Source organism: Coloeus monedula (assembly GCF_965178545.1).
Source record: "Coloeus monedula genome assembly, chromosome: 12".
NCBI lineage: Eukaryota > Metazoa > Chordata > Aves > Passeriformes > Corvidae > Coloeus > Coloeus monedula.
Genome location: NC_138792.1, coordinates 12,112,374 through 12,130,325, shown reverse-complemented (window position 1 = coordinate 12,130,325; position 17,952 = coordinate 12,112,374). Strand labels below are relative to the sequence as shown.

The following is a 17,952-nucleotide window of genomic DNA, read 5'->3' as shown; positions in this document are numbered from 1 at the left end:
AAAATACAGTGGTTATTTTAAATGACACTTTAATAGCTTGAAAATCAACTACTGAGAGTGCCTGAGGGGAATATAAGTTTTCTACAGCCACAGTGCAGAGAGAAATGAAATAGTAGCTGCAAAGTGATCCTTTCCACCTCCAAATTCTGTATTCAGCAGTGCTTCTTCCATAATTTCAGCAGAGCTCTGAAATATCTGCTTTTTTTGTTATAAATAAACCCAGCTCGTTATTCTACTATATGCACACAGCAGAACATTTACCAGTGCCAACAGAGATATACTTACTATCAGTTGTTTATTTATGAGGTTCAGTGGAAGGAAAGGTAGAACGCTTTTTGCACTAGAGACTAATCCTTCATCATGATGACCAGATTCCTTAATTAAAGGAATTCCTTAAATAAAGTTGTGACAACCTGTCAGTTTAGATCACAGAATTGTAGAATTGTTTTGGTTGGAAAATACCTCCCAGATGATCAAGTCGAACCGTTAACTTAGCACTGCCAAGCCCACCACTAAACCACGTCCCCAGGGGCCACATCTTCATGGCTTTCAAATCCCTTAGGGATGGTGACTCCAGCATCCCCAGATCCTTTGCCACCTGGCAGCCTTCCAGCTCCTCTGCCCCAGCCTGGAGCTGCAGGGAGTTGTTGTGACCCAAGAGCAGGACCAAGCACTTGGCCTTGTGGAACCTCGTACAACTGGCCTCAGCCCATGGATCCAGCCAGTCCAGATCCCTCCTGTATGTAAGTTTGTAGTAGATAGTAGAATGATCTGCTAGATCAGCATTCCTTTTGTCCAACTTTGCCACAGTGAAAACACACAAAGGACTGGAACTGCCCTTTCAGTTTTGCCTCATGAAAACAATTCTTCTTCTCCTCTTTTGGCAAAATAATTGATATCCAAGAATGATGGCAGAGATCTGGACAATGTATTAACTAACTCTTTAGTCAACCTCCTGTGCTGATGTTCTGTGGTTTCACATAACAGCTTTGTCCCAAGGGTGGAACCTTCCTTTGCTTTCCCAACAATTACTATCTTACAGCTTTTGTATTTCCCAATACACTGTGTCTCAGAGAGATCAGCATCCAATTTAAATGTCAGCCTGCTTATGAATAGGAGAGCTGATTGAACAAACAACATAAGAACTGCCATGAGATACTGTTACACTCCTTCAATAATGACTTTTTCAAACACAGAGCACAGTCGCACTATTTAATTTGGCACATTCAAATCCAAATGGTTTCCTACAAATTATCCTACAGATAATTTGTCAGTAGTGGTGTTTCCCATTTAGGAACAGTATCAAGTAAGACAACCATGATGGGGTAATTCTCCATGGATTTGTGGCTCCCATTGCATGTTTTCATTCCTGATGCAATTAGAAATCAAAATGCATGGAGACAGCTTAAAGTTTTCAATTTAAAACACAAAGACAGAAGTGGAGTAACATGAGAACATCTGACCTCACTGCCAGGGCACCTGTACTAAAAAAATGTACATTTTAACTGGCCTAGTCAGTCAACTCTGGGTCAAATTCATATTGGTTGTTTAGTCCAAAATACTTTCTCTGATTATACTGGTGCCTTATGTGTGACTGTATTCCAGGCAAGTGCATCACCTGCAAGACTGATTTGCAAGACACCAAAGAACAATTCATAATTTTTGTTTTCCCACTAATAGTAAACTGAAGCTGTACACAAGCACATGTCAGCTCCAAGCAGGCACACAGAAGTCCAGCCTGGCTAAGAGAGGTCAGCAGGACCTCTGACTGACGTATTGCTGCTGAGGTTGGTGAGAGCACAGATAAGTAAAAAGGGGGAATTACCTTTTTTGCGCAGAAGAACACTGGCATGTTTCCGTCCATTTCTGTTCTCCACATGACACGTGTAGTTAGCCAGGTCTGCCTCCTCTACAGCATCGAAGATCAATGTCAACTCAACTTCTTTTTCTCCAAGATGTTCCCTGAGGAGTCTGAAAGGAAGGATACAGTCTTTGCTTTAACTGAATTAACACGGATGGCAGATTCCCCAAAGCACTATGATTTCTCAGCACAAGACAGTGTTTCTTGGCCTCCTTCACTCCTGGAGAAGGACTTAAAAGAAGACTCGTTGCCTGAAAGAGGCTTCACAGAGGCATTTTTCATGACCACCAAAAGGCTTTTTCTCCTGCCATGTCTAGTGAGGAGCTGAACCAAGTGCAGGAAGAGTGGCCATGAGTGCAATGGTTTTGTGTAGCTTCCTTACATTGGCTCCATCAGAATTAAATGCTAAAAACAATGCTTCTTTTAAAAGAAGTGACAAATATCCATTTTCCAAAAGCAGGATGTGCTACTAAGCCATCAGTGAACAAACTACAGGGCAATTTAAAGGCTGGGTATTGTGATACATTTTAATTCAGTCTGGAAAATCAACAAAAGGAGCTGTGTTACTCTCTGGTATTTTCCTCTATTTTCTGGGGCTAGATCCTGCCTCGTACAGGGAACAGTTTCAAGAACAAGAGCTCTCTGCTCCTTTGAGAGGACAGAGGAGACATGCAAAATCCCCACAAAGGGAATAAATGTTCTAGCAGACTTTCAGGCCAGAGGTACAGCCTTTTCATGTCATTGTTCTCATGTGAACATTAAAAAGAATGCAGAGTAAATACAAGTGTTTTCTGCTGCTGACATTAAGTCTAAAAATACAATACCCTATTCTCTCAAAAGGCTTACCACTTGCTCAAGAAAAAGTTGCTGCTCCTTTGAACAGGGAAATGTAGCATCAAGTAAAATCTTCCAGGTTCATTTGATTCTGTTTGTGTAATGCTGCACAAGAGAGTAAACAGAAAATGTGGGGTGCCCTCAGTCACCTGTGAACTCACCACTGCACGTGGTACTTCAGTGAGTCTGTTCTCTGAGAAGACTGTGTACAGCACTGTGAGATAAAGGTATAAATAAAACCCAGGTTCATCAAAAAAGAAATATTTTCTCCAGAGACTGAAGGGAGGAAATTGGGCAGGAAGTAATGAATCAGAGTGCTGCCTGCTCTGGATGGAAACTGCTGCTGGAGACCTTCACATTTGTCAGTAATGGCCAACCCCAAGCTTCTCTATTTTAAACCAGTCATTTTGCGTACACACATTTCCTTATGCACGTGATTTCACATGACATCCATGGAACTCCAAACAAATTGAAAACAAATCAAAAGAGAAGTATGAGGGCATTGCACTAGACAATCAAAAATGCAAGCCTGACTGCTATAAAACACATCTCTGCAGTAACTCAGAAGAGGCACCAGAGCATCCACAATTCAGCCTCTTTCACTGTGGCGGCATAACTTGTAAAAAACCAAGTGGAAAAACATTAGTTTAGAAACAGGGTGTGTGTGGGTATATGGGTGTGTGTTGCATTTGGAAACTTGGATTGCATCTTTTTTATTTTCAAATTCACTCTCATTGGTTATGTTTCTTTTTTCTTTTTTTTTCTTTTTTCTTTTTTTTTTTCTGGTCCATAGTCCAAGTGGTGAAATAGTGGAAGAAAGGTTGTATTTGCATAATTTCTGGGCAGAAAAAACCTCTTCAGAAAGCCTGGTCCATTTGCATACTCAGCCTAAATCACTGGGAGTGAGATAAATCAATTCTCATTTAACATATTAATCTGCTATATCTATATAAAGACTCAGGAAAGTCTCTCTTCTCTGCTGGTAAACAGTATGCCCAACAACTTTTGGTCTACAAATCATGCTGCAAGGAACAATATAATCATTAACAGAGAAGATATCTGGGAAACTAATCTGGAGCATTCTGTGAATGCTCAGGTTTTCTTGTTTACTGTAATCAGGATATTTTACACAGAAAAAAATGAAGACAGGTTACAATTAAGATAAAAGAAGCTGTTATTTTTATCAATATCTACACTATATTTATGTAAGATAAAACAACTGACCCTTTACCTAAATTTAAATAATACATGATCAGCTAAAGAGGAGCTTTTATGAAAAAAGAGTATCCCATATATTTGGACTGAGAATTGTTTTCTACGTATCTTACAACTGCAATTTTTAGCAAGGGAACTCTTTAGAGTGGGATCTATCATGAAAACGCTGACAAACATTTAAGCAGTATGTTGGCAGCAAAGTGTAGAAAGCTCTTAGTGGGGTTAAACCTTTCACTCCTGCTTTTTTGTTTTTCTTCTTTTTTCTTTTAACCATTACTCTACACCTATATTATTGCCACAGAAATGCACAGTTGGTCACCTGCAATTTTTTAATATATATGCAACCCTTAGTTAATTGCATGAATTAATTAATTGTTGTGATTGGTTCAGAGAACATGGAACACAATATTTTTGGGTTAGAAAAGGAATACACTATCAACAAGTAAGACCTTAAAGGTGCAACAGCATTTGCTACACATCCAGAAGATGAAGCTCTGTCCCTATCTGAGATGGGGAAAATTTCACCAGCATCATTGTCAACACATGCCAGCTCCCACATCTTGAGAAAATAATAACTCACTCTTTCTGGGTTGCTGAACAAACTGTAAGAGTAATTATAACATTTAATGCATAGCTAAATCAATGGTGCTTGACAACTCACAACAAACAGGATGGAAAGAGAAAAATACAAGGTGGGTGATGTAAAAACACCACTCAGTGCCTTCTCTTTCTTCAGGCTGAAGCATTTTATTTGATCTGAAACAAAACATTTTGTCTAGTGAATAACTTTCAGGTAAGAATACGAATTTAAAAAAGGAAGTGTCATTTCAGCATAGAAATGCTTTCTTTGAAAATTATCCAATGGTTTGGATTTTCCAAGTCCTTGGTCATATTTTCCCAGTGCCTGTATGCACTAAGTTGAATCTGAATTTAAAACACTTTTACTTTGAGACCCTATTTTCCTAAAATTTTCAGTATTTGTATGATCACAGATAACAAGGCCATAAGAAACCTTCACCTGGGTCTCTCTGCAAGACTAAGGCATTAATTGCAAACCTTTACTAACCTGCATGAGAGTTGGAGAGTTGGGACTTAGCAAAAAGGAAACTTTCATTCTTTATAAAGCTGAAGATCTGGACTGTGAACAGGGTTATGAAGTCAGCTCCCTTCCTTCTACTCCTTAACAGCAGGCTGTAGATGAAAGGACAGATCTGTGTGTACGCAAGTACCTCTCCAAAGCAAAGTCATTCAACTGGCAGCACAACAGTGACCTTCCCTCTTGCTTTCCTGCATCGTGTTTCTTGTTCTCTGCCTGGAATTTGTCTACTTGAGTAGTATAAGCTTTTCAGGAGAGGGCTATTGCTTCCATACTTCTCTGAAAAGTACCCAGCACATCAGCCAGGCAGCTATGAGAGTTCTGCCTCCTGCCCCCAACACCCCCTCCTAATACAAAACAATATCCTCATCTTGTCTAAGCATTTCATAACCATCTGTTGACTACTGTGGGTGATAAATTAATCAGAAGAAGTAAGGCTGCCATTCAAAATGTCTCCATTCACCTCTTTGTATGCCTCTAGCATGAGTTAAACTATTTCTACTTTAAAAATGGACAAGAGAGACAAAACATGGACAAACATACTTTACAAGATTACAAGCATTATGACTATTCTGCAGGGTTGCCTGAAGAAGAAAAAGAAGCAACTCACAGGTGGCTGAGAGAGCAATATTTACGTCTGAAAATACTTTGCCATGGCATAGAGCTGGTGTTGAAATTTGCTGTGGGCTCTTTTGATAATTAGGTACAACTGACAACTCTGCAGACAGGCTTAAAGACTCTGATTCCTTCTTTAATAACGCTGGTTCAATTTACATGACATTTTTATTACTGCTGTGAAAAACCCACCTGGCAAGCAAAGTCTTTTTCTCCTTTCCTCCCACACATGTCTAACACTTGGGGATCTTAATTCAAGGGAAAGCAAGGGGACAGCTCAGACAGGGGGTCATTGCTTCCAAGTCCTGCAATGCTGATGAGCTACTTTTTATTATGAGGCTTTGTAAAAAGGTCTAATAAAGACTGAGAAGCCCAGAGCTACACAAATACTACTCTTGGCAAAGTGTGCTTACCAAAACCCAGTTTCATGGATTTGATTTGAACAGGAATGCTCAGGTTACACACATCCTTATGTTAGTGCTTTCATGACACCACTGTGAGTGCTAAACATGCACATTGGGGATGGGTGGTTTGTGCTCCTGCACGTCATTAATTTGCAAACCTCAACTCTCATCATATGCAGAAAATCCAGCAACACAAGCGATGGGCATAGTCCAGGGTAAGGACAGCACCAAAAATTCAGAGTGCTACTAAATTTGTGAACTAATTTAAGACAGGGGATGCAGAGTTAAAATGTACCAAAGGAACAGCCAATGGAGTATCTTGGTCTGGTTGTGACAATTCTGTACTACTCTTAGCTTCTCAAAATGAAATGTCCTGGTAACACCACAGAGAAGCAAACTGATGAAAAAAGGCATCTAACCAGCAAGTTCACCATGGCTCATCAAATTTGAAACACACATAACAATTTTTAAATTCATCAATAAATACAACTGGGTGGAGGGTGTGGGCTGTCTCAGGGCACTGACAGAACAATTAGGGCTGCTTAGTTCCCCTGAAGCAGCACACCTGTAATGGGACACAAAACCAAGAGCTGTTACTGGCAAAAAATCATTTGCAAAAAGTAACCACTTCAGTTGCCATAGCTACTTCTAAATAAAAAAAGGGGTGGACTGAGACACTGCTGGTAATGATGCAGTAGGTTTTGAAAAATGTTTTAAATGCTGACAGTGATTACAGGAGATTAGGTATGTGATAAGGAGCTTTGCTGAAGAGAAGATTCACTGAATTGTGAAGTGTCTGCAAACTGAGTCAAAGCACTTTAGTGGAAAAGCAAGTTGTCACAAATTAATTTGAAACATTAATGTGTAATGAGATGGCACAACAAAGGACAAGTAACAGCCTTTTCAAACTCAGTTTCACTAATATATGTACATAAAGGAAAAGTTTTGAACTGTGCTAAAGCTGGAGTGCTCTTTAAATACAAATCTCAAATTGTCCTGATGCAGAGGGAGAACATGACCAAAATCACCCTGTTCATATATATACACACCAGAGAGGACACAATGTCATGAAGTACTGATTACTTACAATGGCAGAAGTTTCCAATAATTGCTTTTTGTGGTCAGAAGCACAAAAGAGGACTGTACAACGGCAGTATAAGATAAATTTAATCTGTGTGCAATTAAGTATATCTTAATAACTAGTGGCTAAATGGCTGAACTTCAAATTATTGATCAAGTAATAAAGCAAAGGAATCTCTCTCTGCCTGCTCTCTAAAATCACCTTTACAAGAAAAAAAAAACTCAGACACGAGATTAAAAAAATGTGCCTTGGAAAGTGAAAAGACCTTGGCTTTCTTTATAAACTATATTTATTGTATCTATAGGAGTTGGGACCACCTTGTCCATAGTATAACCACAACTTAGTCTTTGCTCAAAGAACAATAATCAGGTAATTATTAAGGAAGAGAATAAGGTGCTGTTAGGTGCAAATTCCATGGAAGTTCATAGGGATACAAGTATGTTTTCTTTACAACTTACATCAAGGGATAACCAGCACCTGGGAAAAAGCCAAGCACAAGTTGGATATTGGACACAGCCACTCCTTTCTCTCCCTTACATGTTAAGCCTGGAGAAACAAATGCTGCTTCTTGAAGGCTCTGGTCAAGGCACACCAAGAGCTGTATCACACACACACAACACATTCAGGAGAAGAAAAAAAGTCTGGTGACTTTGACAGGAGACCATTTGTCTTCAAGATTAACAGTGGTGCTGAAATAGATGTCATCTTGCCAAGGTGGGGTCCGCGGGATGGCTGCAGTGTACAGCACCATTCCCACGTGGGCCTAAAATCAACCCTCGGAACACTCAGGATGCTTCAGCTACCAACCGTCAGGGGAATTTGACAACAGATTTTCAGGCATATACACAAGCTACTCTGTCTTTAGAGTGTACTTGCTACAGATGAGAGGGAGCAACTCACACAGCCCTGGCTCCAAGTCATCCATCACTCTTTAGACAGAAAACGATTTCCACTTTCAATTAAAAACTTGTCAACCCAACAGGCTTGTGGGACATACAGTATTTTCAATAGCAAATAAACCAAAAAGTACCTGACTTCGCCTTCTCTAATGTGACCTTCTAATTCCTCTATGAATCTTTCCCCTTTCATCCAGTAGATCATGGGGCCTGATTCTCCACTGAATCCAAAGAAAGCTCTGCAGGCCACAGTCAGTGGATTTCCTGAGGACAAAAGGAAGAGAGAAGATCAGAGACTTTGTCATAGATACTAGTGAGAAAATTATTATAAGAAATATCAACACCTTAGATAAACCTCCTTATGAAAAATTGGAGGGGAAAAAAAAGAAGGAAAACCATAGGAAAAAGAGTGATGTTGATTTGCATCTACAGGAAATAGCTGTAAAATGAAACTCTGAGGTCATCCATAATTTAATTTTTCTGAGAAAAATAGTACATGAACAATGAGAAGGTATGGAAATAGTGGCAACATCAGGTGACACCAGACTGGTTGTTAAAAAGAAAAAGGTGACTTCCCTGTCAGACTCCTGGGATCTCTACCAGGACTAGAGATTTATCCCTAAAAGGCAGGTAAATCACTGAATGACTGCTCCTTATCCACCCATAAAAAAAGACGGAAAAATAATTTCTTCCTCACTTAGATAAAAATCAGATCTTAATCAAGTCTTGGTGAGCTGCTCAGAGAGCTTTTAAAGATTCCCAAGAAATACAGGATGCCAGTCTGCACCAACACTGATGTTACTTGTCAACAGGGTTTTGGCAAAGGACCAAACTTCAAAGCATTATTCAAGCAATAGAGTAAAGAACTCTTCCTTTCACCTCTGCAAAGATACTTCCAAAAGAGAGAAAATAAAACTTGGAATTGAGTCAAATTTCTTTTCTCTTCAAGAATTCAGCATTTAGCTGGGTTTTCATTTGGCTACACTTTTAACTGTTCTAGATAGCCCAGGACTGTGCTTACACTGCCAGGACAGATGGCTGTCTGCCTCCAGAAGACAAAAACAAACAAAAACCAAAAAGAACGGAAAAACCTCCAACAAGTCAGGAAATGCAGAAGAACCATGCCCATTCCCTCCGTATGCACATACAGCTACTGCACCCACTTTTCTTTGCCTATTTTACTTCACATAGGTGCTCCGGGTTATGGAGCAGGTGTAGAGTCAGCAACTTAGATGGGAGAACAGACCTCATTTAATGCCAGTGGAGACTTCTGCTGAATCTTTCAGGGCCTTGATCAAGCACGGAAAGCCTAAATAATGAGTTTTACTGTATTTGAAAGAAATGTTTTATTATTTATTATTCTCCGTGTCAGCAGGAGACTCTCTTGGCTGAAATAGAACAGGCCTACACTTTTCAAGGAGGGGCTAATAATTTGGAGCATGGCACTTGGTTGAACATGGGCTAATGGTTTCCCATGATTGATTTACTGTGCCATAATCAGTCACCTCTTTTCTGCGCAGGAGTGATAACTTGCTGTGTGCACATTCAGAGCTTATCAGAGCTGTGTGTTAAAGTGCCTTTGCCTAAACCCACATAGAGCTGTCCTGAGTCAACTACTTGCACTTGTCTATCTATTATTTCAGTGCCCAATTTAAGACATGTCTAAAGAGCCTGATTAGTCAGGAAGCACAGCATTCCCAGCCATGGAAAATCAGCCGCCTTTAAATTATTTCCAAGTCAAGATCCAAAATTACAAGTCCTTTTGAAACATTAGGATACAACAAGAAAAGATTTAAAGGCTGCACTTGAGTCTCTGTTTCTCAAATAGCAAAAGACAAAAATGGAAAATGTTTATCCTGAAAATGTTTTCCAGACTCTGTCATTATCTCCATATTCACGATGAACTCTGGCACCACAGCTGGCCCCTGAACACATGGAGATGCTGGCAGATTACACAACCAGACCAGACACACGAGAGAAGAAGGGGTGGATATTCAGTTATCTGCACATCCCACAACACTGACGACCATCAGAAAAAGTTGCAAACTTCACTAACTAATGAGGAGTCAGAAACACTTCTAGGCAGACATTTAATTCCACTACAAGCTCACCCAGCCCTGTGAGGTGCTGTGTGTTCTCCACAGCAGAAGGGAGAACTGGAGCCTCTGGCTGTATCCACCTTACCTTTTCCCAACATGCTGAATGCCTGTGTGGTGTGACGTCATTTGTGCTGTTTGTCTTGGAGTCACAATACACATCTTTTTAAATACCACTTGGTGATTCCTAACATATGGCTGCTCAGTCCATGCTTGATATTAATGGAAAAAGGCATTGTAGCAATGTGAAAAAGAAAAGGGATAGACGAGGCCTATCAGCACTGACAGTATTTGCTCTTTTCCTGGCACACCAGGCTGGACGTTAAGTGTAACAGGCAAAATATCTTACACAGTGTGCTTTTCCTCAAACCAGCAGATTTTTACTTAAAAAACAAGCCCTGATAAATGAAAATATTCCAAGGTGAGACTAAGATTTCTATACATTCAGAGTAAATACCCAGAGGTAATAATGTCTGGTTTGAAGAAATAAGTTATCTACACAGATAGGAAAACCTAAAAACCCCAGCTGTTGGTAGACAGCTTCTGTAATAAATAAACCCAATATAAAGCATCAGGAGCCTTTACCATGACAACCTGCATGCTCTGAATGTGCCTGGGCAGATCTATTTCCTAGCTTTGCCACCAGGGAAACAAGCAAAATAAACTAATACCATGGATGGGAAAATCTGGAGTGAGTTTGTATTCTCAGCTCAAAGTTTGGTACCAAACCCCATAGTACATCTCACCTGCAAACCCATCACTGCTCAGAGGGTGGCATAAAACACTTTTTCTCATGGAACAACTAATTTTTATCTCAGTAGCAGAATGAGTCAGATCTGGGTTGACCTGATCCGTCCTGGAGTGGAAAGAACTTGGACCTTGACTTCAAGGTCCCATCCAAACTCAAACTCTCACTCACTGTTCTGATACTCCTCAAGACGGTAAGGACATCTCACTCTTCTATAGCTGTCTGAAATAGCTTCTGGCTTATATCTCTCATCACTCCTTTTGACTCTGGAAGTGGGACACCATCAGAAAGGTAACACTGACTTCCTTGCAGAACTTCCTTGCTTCACCTCCACAAATCAGCCTCCATATGGAAAGTAAGGGTAGTTTCTCTTCTGCTGCTGTATTACCACACAGCTACAGCAGCAAGCTGTTACTACTGGTTTTCAGGAACTCCAACCAATTCCCATCCAAAAAGGAACATGGCTTGTTTCACTACATTGCCCCCCAAATACCACAATACTAAAAATGAGGCTGAATTCTGTGGTCCCTAAATGCATCCTTGAATATGTGGAGAAACAGGCACTGAGCATGGAAAGTACCCTTTTGCAGGTCCTGGTTTTAGGGCTGGCTTCAAGCCATGCAATATTACACTGAGCCACAGTTCCAGGCAGAAGGAACTAGTAGGTAATTTATAACTCCAACAATTCATCTTGTGTAAGGCCCAAATTTTCGTACATCATTACTGCTATTCTGCATGACCTTCAGTAGTTCCACTACTAACTGGTCTTATTAAGAAATATTCCCCTTGCATCATTTAATGAACAACATCAAAATTCCTAGAATGAATAGTATCCTAAAAGTTTTCCATTTACAGATGGATTCTGTTTAGATCTGATAGACATTTCATATGCCTTTTTACTTAATAAAATACTCTGCTGAAGAACAGAGAAAATTATTAGTGAATTTCTAAAGAATAAACAGTTAAGGGAGCATTTGAAGAAACAAGGAAAGAAAGTAGAAAAGCTTGTTTGCAGACATCACTGAATCTTCTGCTTTGCTGGGGTCTCCTTGATACAGTTAAGCACCAGGTTCAGCAGAAGTCTCTACTTTAGCTTTTCTCCCTGTCAGTCAGACAGGCTTGTTGCAAACTCCCAGCTGATAAGACACAACCACTGGAAGTAAAAAATTTTATTGCTAAATCTTAATGTACAATTTTCACCTGTCCATTTCCACAATAAATCTGCATGAATTCTACCATACATTCAAGCAACTTTTTTTTTTTCTGGCAAAGAGAATTCCACAGAAATGCAATTACTCAAGCAAAAGAGCTGCCTGATGGTGGTAGGAGTATTGGCTAATGATGGAAAAAGGGTCTGCAAAAGAATTTAGTCAGGAATGGTTCGGAATGTGCTTAATGCAAGGCCAACGTGCTTTGACAGAGAATAACAAATTCTGCAGCACAGTTTCTCTTGAATGACACATGCTCCAAGCATAAAGTAAATGAAGCTTAAAATACCTAAAAGTTGTTTCTGTCTTTTAAAAACTTAAATGCCAAGGCTGGATGACTGACCAGCATGGAAGACAAAGGCTCTTCACATCTGGCTTATGCCAAGGCATTTTTTGGGATTTTTTTTTTTTTTTTAAATGCAGATTGATAGTTTGTTCTTTTTCACTTGTTTTGCACAAGCAGGTATATTTTGTGGCTTTGAAGCCCACATCAGAGAATGTGCTTCCAGCAAACCATACCTTCACTCATGGAGCACATCATCTCAGAGCACCCCCATCAAGCAGCCAAAGTCATCTGTGAATCCCTGGGTGCTATGTTTTTTCCAATGGCTTGAAACATGGATTGTTTTTCCTTTTCTTTTGCATTTTTGTGCCAGATAAAACACTGCTCTCAACAAGCCTGAACTGAAGTAGGTGAGCCTTCCCAGCTAGTGGCAGAACTGACTGAAAGTGCCAAAGGCCTCCTTTTGTACTAAGAAATACCAAAGGTCAGTCCTGCACACGTTGCTAGCTGGATTTACATCTTCCACTCCAATGGGGTGCTAATCCACTGCAGTATCACTGCTTTCATCTACTGCAGGGCTGGGTGCTGCATACACATGGAAGGGAAGATGAGTGTGCAGCGCTGCCATCAAAAAGTCATTCCATCACTCCAAGTCCCTCTTATCGATGTACATGCATCTTGTAGCTCCTCTCTGATAATGGTGCTTGTGTCTCTTTCCCTGTAAGACTAGGAGAGAACTATGAGTGCTACCAAAGGAACAGCTTCCCACTCGACATACGCAGATGTTTTGCAGGCACTTCATGGGCTTTGTTTCCTTCATTTGCTGAGACAGAGGACAAGAAAGGCAGGTTACATATCACTTCTCAGTAAGTGTATTCTGCAGGCTGTCTGTAGAACCGAAGCTGACTTTCCAGGCTGCGAGGTTTGCAAGGCAAATCACCTTGTCACTGACAAGAACATTATTGTTCTAATGTGCTTTACAAGTGCTAGAAAGTGGCCAAAGAGCAGCAGAGTAATTTAAATTCCCCTGGCAAGGCAGGCTGGTTTGTATACAACCCTGAAGTAAAGAACACATTTCCTTTTCTTTCAGAAGGACATCCTGGATAAGAAGATATGGGAGACAGAGCTTATGCCCACAATTTATTCACAAAACAAATGCCAGAGGCAACACAGACCTTGACTCATGAAAAACAATCTCTGTGTGTGGTAGCTTCTATCCAATTAGCAGGGAATGTCAATTGTGCCTTGCAAGGACATCCTCTGAGCTGCTCTCCTGTGCTGAGCAGTGACAGCAAAGCCAGCAGCACACAGAGGGGGTGCAGGCCAGCCCAAACCATGGCCCTAGCTTGGCTGGCTGATGCTGGGCACCAGGATGAGATGCTGGGATTGTGAGGGTGGCCACAGCAGCAAATGGTGCCCACTCAAGGTCACTCTTGCAATCGGAGCCCAGCCCTGTGGCTGAGCTGCTAAGCACTAAACCTCTGCTCACCAGTGTCCTAGAGTAGTCATGAGTATTTGGCAGGGGCAGCTGAGGCTGCGCTTGGGCTTTGTTTGTGTCATCCAGCTCAGCTGATTACCTGTTTCCCAGCTCCCTCTCAATACAGACCTGCAGTACCACTCATGCATCAGGGGCTTCAGCCTCTGTTCCTCTCATCTGCTTAGGTGGCACTGAAATTCTTCACAGATTTATCCACTACTGAATTTAGGCAAACCTCCACAAAACCCACAGATAAATTATCCCTTATTTTCCCCATACCATATCCCAGCATCACTGGATCAGAAGTTCCATGTTTTGTTTCGTTCAACAAGATTAATAAAGACAGTGCTAATTACTGTACCTGGGCTTCTCTTCCCTCCTCTTTTACCTGGATATTCTACAGAATACAGGCCTAGCTGTGTGCTAAACCATGTTATCCCATTTAGGTAAAAGTCTCCTGAAGTTCAGTGACTAGTTTGAGAATTACTGGATTCAATGAAAATAAAACATACTCAAACCAAATTATTTTCCCTCATCAAAAAACCCATAATTACAGAAAATCCTACAATATTTCAAAATTCTATTCCAGCAGCCAGTAGATTCACAACTGGATATGAGCCTTCCAAACATCTGCATAATTAAAGCTCAGCCAGGAATTAACGAACTGAAAACATTTAAAAGAAAATTAAGAAACTTGCTTTGGATAGTGATAATAATTGCCTTAATAAGATAAATTAATAGTGAAATCAAACCTAACTAGCCTCCAGACATTAATTTCATAACAGTTTAAGAGCATTTGAAAGCACACCCATAAAATATGTATATTTTATTAGATTTAGGCTCCAAGTTTCTAAAATAAGCAGACTAAAGGAGGTGCTCTTCCCCTAAGCAAGGCCCTGTGCTATGAGCTGCACATGCAGCCACTACAGTAATATTCTGGCAGCTGTAATGATGTGTAGGAAAAATAAATGGCAGTAGTACATAACTTAGAGTAAGTTGGCTCTTCACTCATATAAGAACTTTTTGACGAAGGCAAGTCTCTGTCAATAAAAAAAGAGAGACTGGCAAAAACTTTGACAAGAAAAATGCAAGAGATCTTTAGGTCTTTTTTTTGTCCTCTGTAGTTTACGATCTTAATTTTAACTTTCTTTCTTGCTCTGCTCTTATTTCTTATGCCCTGAGACATCACAAAACACACAGCCATGAGATATTTGTGCTTTTCTGTCTCACTCAAGTGAGCAAATAGCATATATAAAAAGTAGGATAAAAATAACACCAACAGCAAGCAGCAAAACTCCAAGCATGAAACAAAGCAACTAAGCCTCTAGACAGTTTGTTGCCAAGATCACAAGTCAACGCATTTGCTGTAATTCCATACAGCCCCAACCATTGCTAATTTAAATCACAAAATCACGAGCCACTGCAAGAGCTGCTTGTAGACTTGGCTATTGACTGTAGCTCCTACAAAGAGAGAAAAACAAAACTAAGAAACACACACAAGGCTGAAATGTTGCTGATAAGAATTTATCAGATGTTCCAAAAATGAATCAATCAAAGCAAAATCACTTGGAGAAGTTTAAAAAAAAAAAGAAAAAAAAAATCCAGAAAAACATTGCAACTGCTACCTCTTCCCCTTACCCCCCAAAAAAGTTAACCTCACCTAAATCCTGTAAAATCATTTATCCCATTTTCAGACCTGCTTTGGGGTCAGAATTTAAAATCTTAGCCATTGAGAGCAGAGGTGTAACTGAAAGTCAAGGATTTTAGCTTTTCAGTTGCTCACTTACAATGAAGACAGATGCTTAGTGGGATTTCCAGAAGCAGCTTGACAGCTGCCTTGTGCTGGCTTTAACTTGTGTTCAGTGCTGAGGTCCTTCTGAATATCTCATTTCTGTGCATTTTGAGGTACAGAAACATTATTTAACAGAAATTCCCTGAAGGTATCTGGAAAATGCCCCCTTGGTGGTGGGGTTCCAAGGGCTGGGGCAGCCCAATCACAGCAAAGCAGTGATATCCAGAATAAGGTGAACTAAGCAGACAGTGTGATGGAACAAATCACCTCTCTCTGGCCCAGGCATGCTAAAAAAGGGTGAGATGTGGTAGCCTGTTAACCCCCTGATTCTGCGATGCCATGTTCCCCCTGTTCCCTGCCCTTAGCCTTGGCCACTCCCTCGGTTTCTCCCTATTGGTTCCCGTACCCCAACCCCGCCCAGGGACCGCCCCTGGGCCCCTGACAAAACCACCCCACACCCAAACCACGAGGTGTCTCTCTCTTGCCAGCCAGGGTGCCCGGACAAGATGCGAATAAAGCCATCTTACCACCCTCACGGGAGACCCTTCTCTACTTCTTTGATCACCACTGTGTTGTAATGCTGCTAGCTGCTGGAGCCAGATCGAGGAGCTGTCTGAAATGGACTGCGGGATGTGACTGGTCGCACGGCCCTCGGTAACCCTCGCTGTGCTCACAGGGAGCTGCAGCCTGCTAGGCAGAGTCAAGCGGTTACAACACATGCCCTCATGCCATCACAGCCATCATTTCTCCCACTGCTCTGAGAGAAGAGCAGGAATTATTCAGGGAACACTTGCTTCCTTAGATTACTGTCCCACGGTAAGAAAGATGAACATCCAACTATTTATTTGAGCTACAAAGAGATGGACCACAAAGAGATGCTCCTGTCTCCTCACATTTATCTGCTGGCTCGAGGGGGAGGAGGATCCTATCCCTCACACTGCTGCTTCTTGCCAGCTTCAGGAGTTTCCAACTCTCCAGCTTGACCCTGAATTGAATTTTCTATGGACGTTTTTGTGTTACATTTCAGTTTCCTGAGCAAGTACCTCTTGATCTTCTTGGGGAGAAAAGAGGATGAAATCCAGCATCTCTTTCTAGAGAGTAACCTGGCTTCAAAGTGAAGAAAGTACATGGAGGGGTCATCCTAACTGAGTACTATTGCCACCAATGTGGCCAAAATCTGAATGCACATGAGTATGTACTGGGTATCCAGCCACACATCTGGGTAGTCCCCACTTAGGAGGCAGTGGGTACAATCAAGGTTGCCAAGGAAACCAGCTGCAGGCAGCAGCAGACTGAAGAAATCACACTAAACCTCTTCCAACTTCTGTGTTGACTTTTAAAAAAATGATAAACACCTCTAAGACATTGACTATAGGATGCATAATTCTTCACTGAGAAAGAACAAAGCAAATGCAAGCTTTTGCTTCATGCTATCGATGCCCTGCCCTTATAACAAAGTGACACTTTTGTATGCCTGAATCTAAAGAGTCACCTGGGGTATTTTCATACTCAGTTTGTGACTGTTCACTCAACTCCTGCTTGGATTTTGGCTACCACAGCTCATGTTAAGGCCTGATATATGGTGGGATCAGCACCATGAGGTCAACGACAGAGCAGGAGAGGTGGCCAGACAGAGGCCACCATGTATTATTATCACCTCATGTATTATTATCACCTCAAAATGCTGTCTCTGTTTTGCCACTATCCTTTGTTTGGCAGTTCCCTCAGAATCCATTAACTTACGGAAATGGTATAGACCAAAACTCCAAGCTGGAGGGTATAAAACATCAGTTTGCCCAAATAGCATTTGAAGCTGATCCAAGAGCAGCTAGACTGCTGACGCTTCCATACTTCCTGCAATGAATATACAGGGAACACCCACAACTTTATGGAGGAGGAATGATGAGCACTCTCACTGTCAGGCAGGGTAAGTGCATGACATTGCAAATTAGCCAGTGCAAATGGGTAGTAAGTTCTGTGTAAGTGGATTTACATAATAAACTTATTTGGGCAAAAAGGGGATTGAGCCCTTTTGTCATGTTTCTTTATTGTATTTCTTAATTAGCCTACGAAACAAAGTTTAAATAATAGAGTATGTTGCTCTGTAAATTTGGAAGGTCTGAATGGACTGTGACATCAGTTTTGTAAAAATATATTGATAAAAAGCCTAGTTCTCCCTGAACAGCTTACTAATATCTCTGTAGTGCCCTGCAGCAGGCATGTAGGGCCAGAAAAGTTTGTGCGGTTAACAGAGTATCACCTTGATGCAGTTATTTTGATGTTAGCCAAGTCCTTTCCTCTCTCTGCTGCCATGGTCCTGACAGTGCAGGAGAAAGGGATGGGAGG

General features: G+C 41.0%; 1 protein-coding gene across 1 annotated transcript in view; it reads right to left on the bottom strand.

Moving 5' to 3' along the window:
* The window catches only part of IL1RAPL2 (interleukin 1 receptor accessory protein like 2), a gene marked incomplete at both ends in the record, with an annotated part of 375,464 nt that overhangs the window by 16,427 nt on the left and 341,085 nt on the right, over positions 1-17,952 (bottom strand). Inside the window, 2 exons of the mRNA XM_082289302.1 lie at positions 1,826-1,971; positions 8,137-8,266. Of these exons, the coding sequence (XP_082145428.1) occupies positions 1,826-1,971; positions 8,137-8,266 (276 nt within the window). The remainder of the gene's footprint in view (positions 1-1,825; positions 1,972-8,136; positions 8,267-17,952) is intronic.